At 41.9% G+C, this 20085-nt stretch overlaps 1 protein-coding gene across 2 annotated transcripts in view; it reads left to right on the top strand.

Annotated features, from left to right (window-relative positions):
• The window catches only part of SFMBT1 (Scm like with four mbt domains 1), a 100806-nt gene that overhangs the window by 67538 nt on the left and 13183 nt on the right, over positions 1-20085 (top strand). For both annotated transcript variants that reach the window (XM_084839787.1, XM_084839788.1), the window contains exons 6-16: positions 2130-2376; positions 3106-3203; positions 4703-4804; positions 9892-10042; positions 10500-10582; positions 11702-11828; positions 12197-12310; positions 12882-12924; positions 14921-14985; positions 17221-17360; positions 19790-19899. In XM_084839787.1, coding sequence (XP_084695913.1) covers positions 2130-2376; positions 3106-3203; positions 4703-4804; positions 9892-10042; positions 10500-10582; positions 11702-11828; positions 12197-12310; positions 12882-12924; positions 14921-14985; positions 17221-17360; positions 19790-19899 — 1280 coding nt within the window. The remainder of the gene's footprint in view (positions 1-2129; positions 2377-3105; positions 3204-4702; positions 4805-9891; positions 10043-10499; positions 10583-11701; positions 11829-12196; positions 12311-12881; positions 12925-14920; positions 14986-17220; positions 17361-19789; positions 19900-20085) is intronic.

Here is a 20085-nt window from a genome sequence, read left to right as displayed (position 1 = left end):
AAATGCAAGTTAGAGAGTAACCCTAGCCTGTATAAAGGCAGTCTCAAGGAGGTTAGGATGGGGTGGAGAAGCCCCTCTGGTGACAGAGAGGAGTTCCACCAGTGGGGCACTATGTCCATCCCAGGGCCCCCTGGTTCACCCGTGGAAATCTCCACAAGTGTAGGAGTACCACCAGTAGTAGGGCCCAATTTGGGGCATGTGGAGGTTGGGTTTGAATTCCACTGGATCCAAAGCTCCCTTGCTGACCAAACATGCCTCTCGGTTGTGACCCCAAATGATGCCAGCTCCATGCTAACAGGTATTTTCCCTCCTATTGTTTTAAAGTCAGAGGCAAACTTTAAAAAAGCGAACATCTTCTAGAAAAAAAGGGGGAAACTGTCACCCCCACCCTGGCAGGAATGAGCAGACAGGGTTCTGGAAATGGCAAGTCTATTATGAGACTCTTCTCCTCCCGCCCCTTAAGATTTCTCTTTTATAAAGTTACTTTGAGAACCCTAATCATTGTAACCTGGCTTAGTGACCATCACATGCATTACTGAACCAGGGCAAGAACGGATGAGGGGCATGTGCAGTAGAGGGGCTGCACTAGATCCCACAGCCTGCTCCCCTTCCTTAAGTCCTACTTCAGTTTTATGTTCCACTTGGCCAAAGTAAATCCTAGAGAACAGCTCAGACACCATACTTGGAGTGCTTTGGGACAGTAGAATATTTTGCCATTTGCTTGTCTGCACAACTGTTTGAGCAGGGAATAAACTTCTGGGATATGGAGGGCATGCACAAATTTGGGAGATGCAAAACTTGAAGCCAGAACACTGTATACTACGACCCAAGAATACGAAATCTGTGAATTTCTGTTCTGAAGGGAATCCACAATGGTGATTTAAAGTGTAAATTTCATTAAAATAGTTTGGCCAGGTTCAGATGTAATGACAAACCATGGTTTGTTATGAGAATGAGCTCATGTATGGGTTTGGATTTGAGGTGACAAGTCTTGGAAACATCTCTAATATGAACTTCATGCAGGTTGAGTGACTGCTGTTTTGAATAAGTACACTTGCGTATCTCTTCTTAAAGTATGTTTTACACGATCAAAGTGTCACCTGGATTTTGTTTATCTGTAATGCCCCTGAGAGGGTATTAAAACCATGATGTTAAAAAAAATGTCCTTTCCACACATATTTTTGCTTCCCTATGCTTGCTTGTTTTGTTTAAAATAAAAATATTGGAATGACATAGAACTGGAAAGGGTTTTTTCCTCACTTCCAAAGATAGTCAATGCTATTTGCTGTTTTGGGAAGCTAATGCAAGCAGCCTGGCAGTGGCATCTCATGAAAGAATGCAGGTATTACAAAGTAATATATTTAAAGCACAAGATTCCACCCCCAAGCCTTGGATGCAGGGACAATGTGGAAGCACTTCTGTGTTCTAGTTCAAAGGGGCACATGCGTAATCTGAAGTAAGCTCCATAACACAGATAACCAACCACTCTATTTAGAACCACTAACACATTTAGAGGTCTAGATGAGAGAGATGATAAGAAATGACAGATCTTTTACCCTTCCACAGTGATCATGAACCTGACTACAACTACAGCTGTGTCCTAGACAGTGGAAACACAAAGACAGAAGGCTGGGGCATTTGATCTGGCTGTGTGTGGGCAGGGATCCGCAACAATATTTTTTAGGAGGAGGAGCTGTATGGAGGTAGACTCTGTAAAAATCATGTAGCAAACATGTTTACTAGCATTCCCTCACAAACAATAAGGATTTTTAATTTTCATTTTCTCAGCCCTGAATTGGACAGAAAATTGCTTGACAGGAAAACATGGAGACAAATGCAGGCTCCAGTTTATATATGAATTACATATATAAATGTAGATTGCTGTGCTCTTGGCTATGCGTCTGTCAAGAGTTTAAGCTGAAGCTGCAGTGCTGTGAATTAGAAACAGAAAAACATCCCATTTTGCCTGACTTCCTGTTATGCTTTCACTGTGCTAACAGTAAGCATGGTAGAAGTCTTGTATAGAACTCAGCAAGAGCAATGGAGATTAATATTTTGTCTTAAGGTCTTTTCAGGGTAGGTGAATGGGCAGTCAACATTCAGCCATTTTTCTCCATTTTGCTCTGCAGCTCCATCGAGGGAAAAATCCTTTGGATCTCATTGCACCTGGTTCAAGACTAGAATGTCAGCACTTGAAAGATTCCCTAGGAGCATGGATAGTCAATGTTCTGGAAAACATTGGTGGAAGGCTCAGACTGCGTTATGAAGGACTTGGAGATTCAGACCAGCATGACTTATGGATGTTCTACTTAGATCCCTTTCTCCATCCAGTGGGTTGGGCAACCCAACAAGGATATATCCTTGAGCCTCCATTAGGTACAAAGCTTCATTTTCAATCACACATTTTCTTTTGTTAAGCCTCCAGTAGTGTTTATTATGCAGTCTCAGTTCTAAGGATCTTTCAGTCCAGTAAGAAATCATCTTGGCATGGCCAAGAAGGATGCAGACACCACATGAATGTCATGTAACTGTTCAGAACTCAGGGGCTTCCCATTTTCTTTAACGTTTACTTAAGCTGCCCGCTTGCACAATTGCCATGTTGATGGAGGCAAATTGCTGTTGATACCTAGAGTTTGGTAGTTCTTTTGTCTGTGTATAAACTTAGAACAATCCAAGCAATATGTTCTGTGCTTGGAGATATACTCTTAGGACAATCAGAAGGTACACCTACATAGCACACTAGGGATAACCGTTAATGGTTCCTTATCGGCAACTTGCCCTCCTCCCCCAACTGAATCTCCCAACTGCTTCTTATTCCCCTAAAAGCAAATAGGATTCTGCCTAAGAACTGCTAAAACGGAATCTTCAGAGGAAATACAGCATGCACACCTTGAGGGCAATTAAAAAAATTATTCAGCATAGGGGTCATAGGGAGTGATGACAAGGAAATGTATTGTGCAGTCTCTCCATGCAAAAGGTAGCGTGCAGTTTTGTCAACTATTTTCACCTTATTGACTTGACCACATCACAGGAGTAGTGTAAAGGATTCATGCTTGCTGTGGTCTACTCTAAGGGTGATAACAAGCTACCATTCTTTTATTGAAGCTGTTAGACACTTGAAGACTGAGGCAGAATGGCAGGAGATCCTAGCAAAAATAAAAGAGGAGGAAGAAGAATCTTTGGTGCCCACTGATCTATTTAAGGTACGACAACTGGGACTTGCCGTTGAGCGCTTTTAATATATTGTATGGTTAAATATAATAGCTACAAAATGTAATTGCTGAAAACCAGCCACATGAGGCTATTTTAATTAGCGTTTTTTGCCCATTGGATCTCATAGGCTCCAGGTGAGTTGAGTGAGTTCCTGAAATGTGTATAAGATAATGTATTAAAATCAATGTAGCAGACACAAGGTTGACTTCCCCAGCTGCAGATGCAAAACTCCAACCAAGTAACAGTTTTGAAACAATTTCCAAATATGCTTTAGCTTTGCCAGGTTTTCAGAGGTAGGAGATTCCATCATTGTGGGGCAGTCATCAAAAACGCCTGTCTACATGCTCTTAATGTCTGAATTATTTACCTACCTGGAAATTAAGGCACCTCCTCCAGGTGCCCCTGCCAAGAGAGGTGACAGGGTGACTACAAGAGAAGGCCCTTTCAGTGGTGGCACCCGTTTGTGGAATGCTCTCCCCAGAGAGGGTTGCCTGGCGCCTATGTTATGGCCTTTTTGGTACCAGGTGAAGACCTTTTATTTTCCTAGGCATTCAAGAACTGTTTTAGTGCTCTTAATACTATTCTGCTGCTGTTTTTAATTTGGTTTTATGATGTCATGGTTTTATTCTTTGCTGCTGTTTTTACCTTGGTTATATTCTACGCTGTTTTTATTATATATTGCACACCGCCCAGAGAACTTAGGTTATTGGGTGGTTTAAAAGTACAGTAAATAAATAAAATAAACTTGGAATTCAGATGGTACTGTTCAGAGGCCACTCTTGGTTGGTCCTAAAGAGTGTGTTGGGACATACTGGAGCACAAAGTCTCAAAGTTATACTGGTCCCAGACTGTTTGGGCCCCTTGAATTGTGCTTAGAAGACAGTATGGAACTAGTGTAGGTTCTGTTGCACTGAATATCTTCCCACTGACTGACCTTTCGTTTGAAGTGGCCTTCAACTTTCTGTGGAAAGAAGTGCCCTTGTCCCCACTAAAGAAAAAGTGAGGATTGGTTGTTAATGACATTACAGTTGTAGTATTCAGTGCTGGAGGTCTGCTTCTTTTTGTCCAGTGTCTTTCTTGAGTCATTTTTGTTTTTACACTAAATAGTCTCTCCATGGATCACAAGAGTATTTCTTCGGATTTCTTACTGTTTTCATTATGCTGCCAATTAGAAATTCCTAGGTGAAAAGTATTGTGGCAAATTCCAGTCCCATTGAAAGGAAAAGAGAATGTCATGTCTGCTTTAGTAAGAGAGTAATTGCTGCCAGCTTTAATTTGCTGGTTTTCTGTAAGCTGAATAACTTCAAAATACAGGATGAGCTAGTGTGACCCTCACTGAAATATTAAAGGATAAAGTTATCTCTTTTATGGTACCAATGGAAGATACACTGCATCTCTCATTTTCTACTATGAACAATTTTCTGTCTCAATGATTTTGTGTGGCAGAGAACCCCAGAGCTAATAAAATTTTTCATGTTGTCGTTTTTAGGACAAGCCTATTGTTGGAATGCACTCATTCTCAATGAACATGAAGTTGGAGGCTGTCGATCCAATGGCTCCGTTTGTCATATCACCTGCTACGGTTACAAAGGTGCGAAAATATGTTCTGAAGTGCCTTAGCTGCTAGCTGTAACTTTTTCTTCTTCACTGAAATGAAAACTACATGTAATTTCATATGTTCTAATACTTAGGGTCACCTTAAGCCAAGGATACTGTTGCAAAGTGTTTTGGTATCTGCTGCAAAAAACATGCTCACACTCCAGAGCTTAGTCCCCAAATCTGCTTTCAGTTCCATGCTGAAGCTCCAAGACGTCTGAGTAGTAGTAATATCTTTTTTAGAAAGAGTAGAGTTCCTTTTCCTCACTAGTCAGTAACTGTAAAAGCCCTTCAAATCTGGGATTAGGTGGAAGGGTGTGGCACACAGGGCAAGACTTCGAAGCAGCGCCCCATTCTTCAAAATTGAGCACTGATGCTGAGCATGAAAAATAACAGCCAGTGCACCCTCCCCCAACCTGGTGCCCTCCAGATGTGTTGGACTACAATTCCCAGCATCCCCATGCTAGCTAGGGTGATGCTGGGAGTTGTAGTCCAACACATCTGGAGGGTACCAGGTTGGGGAAGGCTTGAACTAGTGTAATCTAAATTGCGGCTCTGAACTTTTTTATCTGTATCCAGAGAAACTCTTTAATTTTAGTTTCATACACAAATATATGACAACAATAGCAATAAGCTATAATAGTGAAAGTATTGTATTAATATCGGCAGTAAAATCATTAGTCCATTCTTCAGTTCCAGATGACTGCTGGATTTTATATTTTCAACAACGGGGGGATCAGCCATTGTGTGTTGGGCGGGGGGACGTGTTTGTCCCAGCACCGCTAAGTACAATCTGAAACTTGCATATTATTTAATAGAGCCTAATTCAAGTAAGGCTACAAACCTGCACACCTGGGGAACTCTGTGGGGCTTTCTTATGAATAGACATATATGGGATCGCTCTGTAAGTGTGCTATCTCCATTACGCTCCATCTTAAGAAAGTAACTAAATGCAGACTTTGCAGCTTCAAAATTGAGCCCCCTCCCCGTTGCTTAACATCCAGCCTGATAAAGAGTTCTGGAGAACTTGAAAGCTTGTTTACTATTTTGTGACATTTTGGCTGGTCCTAATAAAGGTACTACCTGAGCAAGGATTTTGGAATTTTTCTTATGGACCAACACTGCTTCCTTTGCTTTTATTTTTTTCAAAGATCTCAAGCTGGTGTTTGCCCCCACACAGGCTAATTTTAGAAAACTATTTCCATAGGGTTGGAGGTTGGAACTATGCCATTTCTTGCCAGTTAAGATCTTTGTAGTAGTTGATAAATCCCACACTAGCTGGTAATGTTCCCGGGTAGAAGTCTTTCAGGTGGCCTAATGAGATACAGAAGAAGTTGCAAGGCAAAGTATAACAGGGGTGGGAAACCTGCGGCCCTCCGGATGTTGTTGGACTATGACTCCTGATCATGCCTGATTATTGCCCATTCAGATTGGGGCAGGTGGGAATTGGAATTCAACAACATCTGGAGGGCCATGGCTTCCCCACCTTTATATATAACCTTTCCTTTCAATTGCAACAATGATTTTCCTCAGAAGGACATGATCTTACTACAGTTCTGCAGTTACAGCAGTTCTCATTAACATTTTTATGGTAAAATACCTTCTTCTTTTTTTTTTGTAAAAGGCATGTAAATGCTATCTTCCCAGCATTTTAAGGGATGATGATTCCTAGCATTCTCCCCTCACCCCTTTAAAATTATTGTTATGAAAAGCTTTTCCAGCACCAACAAGGAACTGAAACACTTTTGGATCCTGTTGGCTTCACTGTAATTTTGTACACACCCTGGTGTGCTCAGAAAAGAAGACTGTATTGATTATATCTAATGTAAGCCCCATTCATTTCAGTGGGTCTACTCTAAGCATGACTAACATTAGATAAAATCCATTTTTTCCCAGATCTTTATTGAGCCATTCCATTTTGGGCATTCAGGTTGAGAGTACTTGTTTATGTGATACACTTTACTATAATGAGCAGCTCAAAGAGTCCAAAAGACAAGTATTATTGACAAGTGTGCAATTTTACTATAAAGTAATATTGTACCTATAAGGTATTTGCAGGCAAATATCTCTGCATCTTTTTACTACAAAAATAACTTTCTTCTCACTTCAGAACTCTCACTTCTTGTATAGATGTCATCGTGACTGTGTCTGGAATAGATGCACTGTTCTTATGTCGCTTTCTCAGGAATGAACCATCCTGACAGCTGTAAGAACTGTAATGTCAACACTGTCAGCCCTTTTTTTTGCCTAGTCAACTTTCCCTTTATCTTATCTCTTCTAAGATGCCTCATCACAATTTTGACACAAAAGAGTTTATCTGTTTGACAAATCTGTTGGACGGTCTTCTCACAGTCCCATCTTCTGTCTTGCTACTTGTCTCCATCTCCTGAACAGTCACAGATTTAATATAGTCCCCCTGCTGGCCACAATTTAAGCAACTCTAGAAGGTCATTATTGTAATCATCTTATTAATTGCAGTTCTCCTAATCATAGGGCACTCTGCGGGGCGGGGGGGGGGGGGGGCTAGTTAGGTTGTTGTCTGGTCAGAGAGGAAAAGAATACTGTGATAGCAATTGCTTTAAACAGCCCATTTTTACTTCTTTCATTGTTCTGTTTCTGTATTTGGAATGATACCTCTCTCACATTCTTTCAGTGGCTCCCAGTTTGGTTTCACTTCCACTTTAAAGAGTTTAGCTCCTCCTCTATTTATGTATCTGAATTCATCGATCCAGTTCAGGCTTTTTTTCCTTAACTTTTCTTCTTGATAAACTTAACATCTCTTGTTTCAGTTTTTATTTTTATGCCTGTAATGTTGCGCCTGAAGATACTACCAGTATTTTCACTCTAATCTCTTTTAAGAAATGTCTCTGTGTTTTCAACTTACCTTTGCCTACTAAATTTATTTTATTTTACTTTAATTTTCAGCTAAATCTCTAATTTTAAAGAGCAATGGAGGGAGCAATCCTATGGCCGCTAGACAGCGGCTAGATGGCCATAGGATATGCAGTTTTCCGGGAACCGACCTCGGAGCCCGCACTCCGAGGTCAGTGCCTGGAAAACCAGCTTCTCCTCACTTCTGCACTGCCTCCAAGGCAGCACAGAACAGCCCCATCCCCCGCGCTCGCAAGAGGAGCACAGAGTGGCTGGAAAGGGGCGTGGCTGGGGGGCGTTCTGGGGCGGGGAGGGCAGAAATGCCTGTACGACACATCCAGTGTGTCGTACAGCAGCCTCCTTCCCTGCTCTGTGTCCTGTGGGTAGACAGCCGCAGTCAGCTGTCTAGCAGAAAAAGCAGGGCAGGAGGAGCGCGGAGGGAACAATCCCCTCTGTGCTTCTCCTGCCCTGCTTTGGATAGGCGGTCACCTCTGAGTTTGGAGGCGGCCGCTTATCTAGACAGGATTGCGCCCTAAATTATTTTTTAAAAATATGTTTTCTAACCCACCCGTTTGTTTGTTTATTGGCTATTAAGAAGAGAGCCTTTTCTGTTGTGGCACCTGGTTGTAGAATGAGCTTCCCAGAGAGGCTCACCTGGTGCCCACACTTTCCAGCACCAGGTGAAGAACTTCTTATTTTCCCAGGCATTTTTGTCTTTCAGTTTCTGTTGTTTTAAATGCATTACTGTATTTTAAATCTTTGCACTGCTGCTAGGTTTTATTTTGGCTTTTACTTCTATTTTATACTGTAGTTTTAAACTCTTATAGTGTATATTAGGTTGTATTTTATGCTTTTAATTGTTGTGAACTGCCCAGAAAGCTTCGGCTATTGGGTGGTACAGAAATGCAATAAATAAATTAATTTCAGAAAATTTCTATACCACTTTTCATTAAAAGAAGAAGACGTCTCACAGCAGTTTACAAAATAAAATAATGATATAATACAATAAAATCAATAATTAAAACAATGATAAAAACAATAACATCTCATTTAAAAAAACCAGGGATAGCTGATAATGCTACTGGTGAGAGAAAAGCCTGGGCAAATAGAGGAGAAGGTGGTATTTAAGATAACTTGGTCCTGAGCAGTTTAGGGCTTTATTAACCAGCAATAACTCCATAAATATGGCTCGGTAGCTGGCACCTTGAGTGTAACTGTATGTGCACATTCTTATCCTCTCATTCTTTTCTTGTGCTTTCTCTTGTGCCTTTTTGTCAGTATTTAGAGCAAGATACTTTGGGCAGATGCCTGTTTTGTTTTGTTCTTTTGAAAAGAGAAAAAAGTATATTTTTGAGCAGGGTGCTCTGGCCACCCTGCATTTTGCCTAGACAGGTGATTTCACCAAAGGTGTGGCTTTGGGGAGGGGGAGGGAAAGGGGCCGGGAGACCCAATAGGAAGCTGCGTAAAGCAGCTTCCGCAGTCTCCTCCCCCTTCTCCTCACCTCCGCGCTCCGTTTCAGAGTGCAGAGACAGCTGCACTGGCCACGATGGGGCAGGGGAGGGAGAGGGGCGGGGAGTGCAGGTCTGAACCGAGGTCAGAGCCTTTGGTTTCCCAGAAACCAAAACATCTTGTGGCCCTCCAGACCATGTCTAGCGGCCATAGGATTGCTCCCTCTGGTCGCCGTCATGTTGTGTCCAGACCAAAGTCCGCTCCGCCAAAATGTAGCCACCGCCGCACCGCCGAGCTGCGGTCCAATCAGGTGGTAGAAGGATTAGCTGGCGCAATGCACCGTTACCAGGGTATGCCCGATTGTACAACAGTCTTCGAGGAGGCTCCTTCCGTGTACCCTGCTCCCTCTGGTGCTTTGTAAGTAATGGCAAAGAACTGCACAACTAGTTCCATCTGCCCAAGAGAACTGTAGACTTGCATTTCTCGAATAACACCTTCTCCCTTGCCACATGACTACCTATTTTGAAACCAAGGTTTCAAAAGCAGTTTGTGATATGTTGTAGAGGGCAGCTGCTCAAAGTAAAAAAAGTCCGTAACCTCCAGTGGGCATGCTCAAGTCCTCGGGCACACTTAACATCGCTCTTTTGCATCCTAGCCAATAAATAAAAATATTGGCAAACTTAGCACAGGAAATGGCCTCTCTGGAACAAGGACCATCTGGCTGATAATATAAAACTAAGTCATTCCTCTGCCTTCTTGCAGGTGTTCAGTGATAAATATTTCATGATAGAAATAGATGATTTGCGACCTGAACGTACCACAAGCCAGTCTTGCGTGTGTCATGTCAACAGTCCTGGTATTTTCCCTGTGCAGTGGAGTCTAAAGAATGGCTTGCATCTCAGCCCTCCGCCTGGTGAGCATATATAGTCTCTCTGCACTCATATCAGCAGTTTTCTAGAACATTGTGCTTTTGTACCTGGAAATACTGTCTTCCACAAGCTAGAACTGCTGTTTCTTGAGTTATGTTGCGGATACTGGACAACAGCATAGTCCAGGTGAGGTAAGATTTCTCATAGTAATTATAGTAATTGTAAATGTACATCTGGGACAGGCATTGGGTATGGGCTTTTCAAATACTCTGCAAAACCTGATTTAAGAATGAAGGCATTATTGTGTTTTCAGCAGCTATTTGAATAACACAAACTTAAGGGAGCCAGTGTGGTGTAGGAGAATGGCAGACTAGGACTGGAGAGACCACAACCGCCCCTCCTTGCCCTCTCCTATTGGTGCTCGTGATGTCACCCATATCTTTTTGGAGGAAGTGTGTGATTGCAGACGCAATAATCAGAGTCGCTCTTCTTGGTTCATAGGTTATCCTGGGCAAGACTTTGACTGGGCAGACTATCTCAAGCAGTGTGGAGCTGAGGCTGCTCCCCAGAGTTGTTTCTCCTTGGTGAGCATTCACTGTATAGTGTCTTTTTTTCAGTGGTATATATTTTGTTTATAAAGCTTCTTAGTCATAGCACATAATGACATAATAATAAGAACAAAGAATTAAAATATCTTGCGGGAGGTGGGGTTAGGGCATCATACTATAATGCCTGAACAGACATTTGTAGCGTTTAATATTTGGTTTATTCTACCAAAGCGGATGATATCACATGTCTTTAAAGTGTAGCATTGGCATTTTATGTCTTGGCCAGAAACAGCAGGTGAGGTGGTAAATCTGCGCCTTGAGTATACCGCTTAGATTACTTGTGGGGGTTCGGATGATGCAATGCTTCCCAAGGGGTGGGGGGAATCCTGCACCTGGAAATTTAGCATATTTGGGGGAAAATTGGATTAGAATCCTTCTCCCTGACATCTAGTGTTTTCAAGTTCAGAGATTTTTTGGGTTTGGCTGGGATCCAAATACAGCCCCATGCACACGTAGAGTTTCTTGTGATTGCCAATTTGCTTTCTGACTGCAAACCCTTACTATCACATTGTATACTGCTCTACGGAGTCCCCCAGCCTCCGGGAATACCTTTTTGTAAGGGTATGAGGTACTGCGGTGGGAAGGGGAAGGCCTGGTATGCATGGAACATCGTATGCAGCCTTTTTGATCCTTCCCCAGCGTGTGGAGGAGGAAATTCTGTGGGTCTACACTCAGCCTGAAGTGGTACAACTGAGACCCAGGTTTATTACCTTGTTGGCTGTTGTAGGAACCAAGCCTTCCTTTGCACATAAAGCAAGCTTCTAATGAGACACACACTATCCTTTTGTCATGTTTAATTGTTTATTTTAAATATTGCAAGCTGTGGGTTTGAAGCAGAGCATCCCACATGTTCTATAACAAATGCATCCATTTAAAAAAAAAAAAACTCATGTGGTTGCTTAGCTGAAATTCTTTTGGTGACATAAAAGAGGCCACACTTGCTGATTAGATATTGTTACAGTTTCTGAGTGCTTGGTGATCCTCCAAAGGTTCACTTTACCACTTATTCACGAAATTTATTCGGAACTATTTCCCCATTGGTATTTGAGTCTGCTTTAAAAATGTACATTCTGTCTTGTGTTTTGTTCGTTTTAGCTAAATTCTGACCATGGTTTTAAGGAGAACATGAAACTTGAGGCTGTGAACCCAGAAGATCCACAAGAAATTTGTGTTGCTACAGTTACAAAGGTGAAGGATTCCTATCTCTGGCTACAGCTGGAAAGTAAGTTGTCTTTTGGAAGATAGATATTTTGCATTTGGTTTGCTTTTCCCAAGTGTCATGTTAACACCACTGACTTGTCTGAGTGTCATAAATCATTCTCAGCTACTCCAAAAAATGGCTATGTTGGTATTTGGGCTGTTTCTTATTGCCACTCCTGATAAAACCGACAGAAAAGACAGTTAAAGGCTTGTATCCTGCCAGATTCCTATTCATGTCCTATGTGTGAAGCCTCTCAGGCTACTTAGGGCTTATTCAAATCTGTGGGTACACACACATCTGGTATAGGAAGCCATTATTCTGATGTGTCAGATCAAAACAAACAGTAGAACTGAGTAGCCCTGTAAGATTTTTGCATGTTATTTTAACAGGTTCTAAAATGCCGGTGCTTGAATGCATAGTGTGTGTGGAATCCATGAATATATTTCCAGTAGGCTGGTGTGAAACTAATGGATACCAGCTCAGACCTCCTCGCAGAGCAATAGGTATGAATAATGATTACTATAATAGAACGTATTGTGAAATTGCACAGATTGTAGTACATCAAAGTACTTTATATCCATTTCTCACATATAATAATAAAACATACATGCTCTGTATTGTAACATAACATATGAGAAAATTCCTAGAAAAGAAATGGGGAGAAAGTTGTAAGACATTTTGAATTAATATGTTCCTAATCTCCCTAGAAACGAATGGTTAGTTATGAGCAGCAATAGGCGGGTAACGCGCAAGCACCTACGTTTAGACTACTATTATAGCACATTTTAAGAGTGAAATTGGAGAAATGCATGTCTCTAAGTTCAGGAAGAAGAAGAAAACCTTGTCACCCAGCTGGGAACGTTCAGGGTACACTTTTGTTTTAATTGTTCTTTGCTCAGTTCCTCTTAAATTTCACAAGAAATAGGTGTTCCAAGCAGTTGCAAAACATGGCTGTAGCCTGTCCACATAAATGCTGTGATTCTGCACGTAAAAGGTTGTGACAGCCGTATGTTATCATAGGACACCTTCTAAAATTTTATATTGGTTCTTTATTGTGTTCATTTTGGTTTACAGTGAACAAAGAGAAGAAAATTGCAGTGGTCCAACCAGAGAAACAGTAAGTATTAAATGTATCACTCATCCCTAGCAGTGGCTGATTTTGGAGAACCTTGAATACAATGACAGTTAGCTAGAGCTCAGCACTTGGAACTGCTGAAAAAATGGTCATCTAAATTTCTTCTATATTGGCTCAATGCTTTGGTACGCAGACCTCATCGGAACAGTTTCTCTTAATGCTTATAGTGGAGGTAAATCTCTTCTGAGCCCTGTTAATGGACATTCAAGTACTGAGCAAGTGGAACTAAAAGTGTATACTGGTATAATAAATCTACATTTGGATTTGGAGCATAGGGCTATAATACCGGATTGAAATTATTTTTGTAAACTTCTTCAGTTCTCCCCAAGTAAGCATGTAATAGATGAAATTCTTCTGTTTCTTCCTCAGTCTCACCCCTTATTGATATGGTAACTTTGTGCAGATTAGCCTAGTTTTGCTTGGATTTTTGTTAGTTTTTTACTCTGTGGGTACCAGTTCAGGGTAGGTGGCATTTTGCGGGAGGTTAGCATCTTGTTTCCACTGCTTCACTCTTTATTCAAAGCTTAGAAGCTTCCTTGCCTATGCTGTTTGATAGTACTGGGGGGTGAATAGAGTAGTCTCTATGGTCTCTCTGTCTCTGATTTCTGCTACAATAGGAGCTGGAAGGGGGAGGTATCCCAAATTCATCTTCCCTACAGCAGTGTAGAGCAGGTACTCATCATATGGTGCCCAAAGACCACTTCAGTGTTTAATTCTGACACTGAGATTAGCCACATACTTTTTGTAATGCTTGAATGGTGTTGTGGATATCTTTCCTACTGTGGTAGACGGATCATGAAACTCCTGTATATCACCTTCGAGTTCTATTTGCCTATGGTAGGAAAGGCATTTATGCCACCACTCAAATGCTACAAAACATGCACATGTCTAAACAAACCACCAGGAAATGTGGTTTGTTTAGACATCACAGGAAACCGTGGCTAGGCTATCATTAGAAGCTGCTTCTCCTCATGGGTGTGGAGGAGGAAAGGGGGCAGTTGGGGGAGTTCATGAGCCCAAGACTCACTGCAGCTTACCTTCATAGTGGGGACCATGGCTTTCTCTTTCATTTGAATTGAACCATTGCCTTTATTCCAGATGTGAGCCCTTTCCTTTTTCATAAGTGCTGCTAGGACTGGGATCACTTTTTTCTGATTGAAAGTTATTCTGTGGAGGGTGTTATTAATTATTTTTCACTTAATGTCTTTTCCCCAAAATGTCCCAGGGGTACTACTGATGAACAGCCTTATGAATCTCCATTTGGGCTGTAATATCAGATGGTGAACTTAAAGCATTAGAAAAGTAGAGAACAATAGATGTTGCTAATTCAGAAAAGGCCATTCCATTAATCAAGACCTTAAACTCTAAGGGAGACTGTGTAGTGTGAACTTATTTGAAATGATACTGTTCTATGGAATTCACCTGGCGGGTTATTGGTGACATCCTAAGTGTGTGATTTCATCTTATAAGAACTCTGGAATACCCAGTGAAGGCTGCATTGTTAAGCACACTTGAACGGAAGTGTGTGTGTTTTTAAATCAGTTGAACTTACTGTCATATAATAATCTAGGATTGAATGTTAGTATCTGTAGTCCAACAGGCTATGGCAGAGCATCTAAGCAGGCTTTCTGTCCTCTCCAGTTCCTGGGGACCATTGCAAGGTTTGGTTTCAGTCTCCCGTCAATTTTTCTCTCAGGCACACAACTTTTAGGAATGGTAGGAAGTTATTGGTCCCTCCCTACCCACATTTTTCAGTGGACATAATTCCTCAGGAGCACCTGCCTGGCAACCTCATAGGTCCTATACACTGAGTACCTATTCTTTCTAACTAATTAAATCTCTCCATGCACTAGGTATGCAATGCTAGAGGCACAAATCACATTTGCTTTAAAAAAAATAATATGTAGAACTAAAGAGCCACATAGCAAAGTCAAGTATGAATAATACTTTTTTTTCATCCTATTTCCTTCTTTGACAGAATATTGTCTTCAAGGACTGACCATGAGGGACTAAAGAGCCAGGAACTGAACTCTGCTGACACCAGTAAGAAAGAAGTGTGTGTTTGCCAGGGGAGGGCGGGATGTGTGGTAATTGGACAGTAAGGCTATAAACGCTGTGTATATACAATATATGAGGAAAAGATAACTCTACATTTGCATATTACAAAATGTTGCATACTATAAAGGAAGGGAACTTTCCAGTATAATACCAGGTTATTGGTCCCTCCCAATAGGGTGAAAGGGAGCAGGACTAGATAACAAGGGAGTTCCAGTGGGGGGAATCATGGTAGTTCCAGACAAAACATATAATCAACGACCATCACTGGCTTTAGATGTTTAGAGCTACTCTGTTTGTGTAAGGCTCTTCCTAACAACTATTTCCTGCTTGTACTTTGAACTCTTTCAGCTCAGCAGTGAAGTACTATGTTCTGCCTCGCAGAGAACTCTGGCATGTCTATAAGCACAAGATAGTTTGACAGTAAAATTCCATATGTGCCAGATGGTGAAATCTAATCATTTGCTAAACTGTTGAATGAATGAATGTTGAATAAGTACATCTGCTGCTGAAATAGCTAAACAAATTGCTAAAATCTTATTGCATCACTTGCAATGCAGCAAAGTGTGTGTTTGAGACACTACCTAATGTAAGCTTTGCAAAAATGGAGGCTGCTCATTCTGGGATTTAATTGGTTTTTAAATGGAGAGGCGTTATGTCAATACAATCTCATCTCTATATATGCCAATTATAAACTCCACGGAATTAGGGCTTTAAAAGAAAGCGACTCTTAGTCCAAGCATAGCTAGAATGGAATGACTGTTGGTATATCAATACCTTTAACAATCTTGCATCACAGAGGATGCTGACTTATTTTGAAAACTTGAGCAATAAACTAACTATACACATTGTTTCAACATTAACACATGGCTCTGGGAAAACAAGCTTTCAAGACAAAAACATATGAAAATACCAATATTTTTTATCAGGCCTCTACAACTTGTGAATCATCAAGCCAAACGCAGTTCACCAGCAATGCATTATGGCCTGGTCTGACAGGTGCTTGACAACTCCCCAGCCCAAACAAGCCACACAAAAAATGCCCAGATTGTGCTTTAGTGGAACCTAAGAAAAGATTTGCACAATGGAATTGGAACATGAGTCATGTGCAAATGCTGGAGCACTGATGTTGCCTCACCCACAAGGACTTGTGGGCCTCTGCATACATCACCAACGGAAGTTCACAGAAAGTCATGAAGGATATTCTAGAAGTCTCTTCTCCATGTTAATGACAGAAATCTCATCTTTAGCCTTGAGAGGTTTAAGGTCTACACCAGCCTTCCCCAACCTGGCACCCTCCAGAAGTGTTGGACTACAGCTTCCATCGTCCTCAGCCAGCATGCCCATTGAATGGTGAGAGTTGTAGTCCAGCACATCTGGAGGGTGCCAGGTTGGAGAAGGCTGGTCTGAACCTTGTATCAATTCTGAATTTGACCCTGCGTCACCTAGGTCTCTACCATTGTTTGTTAGGAAAGCGTAATCAAGTTTTAAGATACTTTTTCGCATGGGTGGGGGGAGTTTTAATTGTTTAGATGGTGCACACAAGTTTGGAACCAAAGGTGTTTTGTGCCAGTGGAAAGCTACGTGCACTCGCACAAGGCTGTCTCCCTGACTTCTGGTTTGTAACCTGTCACACTGCAGCCTCCCATGCAGCTATCCCATGCTGTTCCAGAGCGCCCCTTCACCCTCTGAATCAGCTTTGGGGGCGAGGGCTGAAATGAGGAGGAGGAGGCAGGAGAGGCCCATTGCATGACCACAGTTCCACTTCTGCTTCTTGGGTTCCAGCCCATAATATTTAGAAGTTGACCATGATGAGGTGGACTGTCAGTGTTAAACAATAAACCTTTGAGATGGGAATTAACCATATGTAGTCATGGTGTGGGTTATCAAAAGTCAAGATATATACATGTGAAGCTGTAAACTTTAATGAGCTTCCGTCGTGCATTAAAAACGTTGTTGTTCAGGCAGGCATTAGGGGTGGGTTAGGGTATTTTAGAAAATGTTTTTATTGTAGAATTTTATTGTTTTAAACTGTTTTTATTGTATGTTGTACATCGCCCAGAGTGGCTGGGTGACCAGCCAGATGGGCGATTAATAAATTTAATAATAAAATAAATAAAATAAATAAACGTTACTTCCGTATTATAGTTTAGATTACCTGAATGGTAGTATTTAAAGTGAGTGTTTTTTGCAGAGCATTCTGAAATCGTTTTACTTTTCCAGTTGTAACTAACGGGAAATACTGCTGTCCAAAGATCTACTTCAACCACCGCTGCTTCTCAGGGCCATATCTTAACAAAGGTAGAATTGCTGAACTGCCACAGTCTGTGGGACCTGGAAATTGTGTCCTTGTTCTTAAAGAGGTACGGGCATTTGGAAAACATGGCTATAAGTTTCTGGCACAATTTGCTTTCTCCATGTAAACCCCCCATCTAGTCATAGTAGATGAGAAATACCCTAATGCAGCCTTCGAGGTAAGTACAAAAAAGTTTAATTTCCTATGAAACAACGTACTAGCCTACCTATATTAGGTAAAGGGGTCCCCAGCCTTTTTGGGCCTGTGGGCACATTTGGAATTTTGAGAAAGTGTTGTGAGCACCAACACAAAATGGGGGGGGGGTTTGGTAGCATTCACAGAAACGGTTGCTCTGGGAGATATGGCCAGGCCCAAAACGTTGGGAGCCACAGAAGGAATTCAGGGTCTCTTGGTCTTCCTATATGACCTCCCTGTGCCTCGCAACTCAGATTGAAACTCTGCTGTTTACTCAGAAGTAAGTCCCGCTAAGGAGGGCCCATAGCTCAGTGGCAGAGCCCCTGTTTTGCATGCAGAAGGTCCCAGGTTCGCTTCCTGGCATCTCCAGGTAGAGCTGAAAAACTCCTGCCTGGAGAGCCATTGCCAGTTCTACAGTTGCTTAACCCAGGAATTGCCCGAGATGAGCAGGTGTGCACGTCATTTTCAGTTTCAATTGTTTGGGTTAATTCTGGATTGTTTCACCCCTAAACAACCCAGAATTTCCAGGTTCGGCTGTCACGAAACAACCCAGGACATTCCCAGTGCCAGCTGGGCCCAACCACCACCACCCCAGCTCCAACCTCCCCTGTTGGGTCTTCTCATGTTGCTGCTGATCCGAAAGGAGCATTCAGGGCCTGAAAACCCCTCCTTAGAGGCCACACGCCAGCTGAGTGGTGGTTCCACAGGGCCTTTACAGTACTCTTCCACCTCCAGATCACCATTATCCCACCCAACACCCAAAGTGAGTCCTGCCAGATCAGTGGGGCTAGATACCAGTTGGACAGACCCATGGTTGCCATAGAGGCCATGAACTCCTGAGCCACTCCTGCCAGGCATGAACGTTGAAGTCCCCCAACACAAGCTGAGGGGACTCCAGCACCAACTCCGAGGCCACGTCAGCTAACTCCGGAAAAGAGGCTGTTGAGCGGGGTGGGCAGTACACTAGCAGAATCCCCATCTGTGAAATTGTTCTCTTGTATTGATTAGATTTAAATTGTTAGCTGCCTTGAGTGCTTCATTCATGAATTGGAAGGGTAGAATAGAAATCCTGTAATTAATAAATAAAAGTTTTAGGGAAGATTAGACTTCTATCAGGCATGTAATTAATTCACTGTGTTGCAAAAAGGCCTAAGTGGTGTTGCAGAGAAGACAATAAACACCTGGCACTGAACTAAATAGCAGCAGAATCTGCCCAAGGCAGAATATTAGATTTGATGTCGGTAACTAGATCTGTTACCGAGATCTGTTACAACATGTATAGTCCTCTGAGAAGATCCTAGATTATTGTAACTGCCTCTGGGGACTTCTGCTGCATGTTAAATGCCACTGGTTATTCCTCATAGTGCCAGTTTTGTCAGTTACTGTGCCATGGTACAGCAATGCAAAGCACTTTAATATGATTTATTTTAAATCTCAGGTTCATTATTCTGGATTATTTGCTCATTAAATTCATGTATATTTTCTTACATGGCTGTCTAACTTCTTGGAATGAATTGAATGAGGCATCTTTCACTCATGGGTTTTTCCAGTTATTTTAGTGCAAGGATAAATATTTTCTTTGAAAGCCACCTTGACCAACCTTCCTTCCCTCTCCCTCCCAGTCCTAACCAACCTGTCCTGAATGATGTGCTGTGAAATTGTGTTGAAAAGCTCCCAATTACCTGTCATCTTCTGCCATTGTCCACAAGCCTCCTTCTTCAACTACCCTTCCTTGAGAATTATTTTTTCTCATCCCATTGCCTATACTTTGCATCCACCCTTCCTTCAACCTCATTGGCTTTTCTGTTTGCCAGTACACTTTAGTTCTTTTATATTTTAGTATAAGGCCAGCCCCTCACAGAACTATTTCTTTTGGGGAAAAGAAATGAAATGTGCGCTGGAATTGAGTGCATGTTGGCTGAATTAAAAGAAGGCAGAAACATTTGCTAGATAAACACAGTGCTATGATGTTCCCTGAACAAAGCAGAAGGAAATGAGGAAAGACAGCTAGGCTATATCGAGAGCTGCTAGATTGGAAACTTAATGGCAATCAAATAATAAATTATTGGCTAGTCCTCACTTACTGTCTGGTTTGGCTTGCAGTTACTGTTGTTCTTTCTAATCTTATTATGCTTGCATATTTGACTCTGTGATGTTGGTACGCTCACTGTGGTTAATTCAGATGAATAGAATTAATCTACTAAGTCATATTATCATGTTAAAATAAATGTTACTATACAAGTTACATCATGTTTTCCCTTTCTTTTTATCCCCGCTCCCCCCCCCCCACGCGCTTTTCAGGTTCTCTCTTTGTTGATCAATGCTGCCTATAAGCCAAGCCGTGTTCTTAGAGAAATCCAACTGGATGAGGAAGCTGCTTGGCATGGATACGGGGAGACCCTGAAAGCAAAGTAAATTGTCTGTTCTGTATCATGTGTTTATCCTTTGCTCTTTGAGCCAAATTAGACATTACAAAGGAACAATACCCCACCACCACCACCACCTTTGTAATGCTGATGCAGGGCCATGGGGGAGAGGGTGCATTTGCTGGGCAGAGTTGGCAGGCAGGAGGAGGTGCTTAACCCTTTATCTCTCCA

This window comes from Heloderma suspectum, chromosome 2 (genome assembly GCF_057233095.1).
Source record: "Heloderma suspectum isolate Gila_16-S chromosome 2, 16-S_ref, whole genome shotgun sequence".
Lineage (NCBI taxonomy): Eukaryota > Metazoa > Chordata > Lepidosauria > Squamata > Helodermatidae > Heloderma > Heloderma suspectum.
Note: the sequence above shows the minus strand (reverse complement) of the source record. Positions and strands in the feature narration are given on the sequence as shown.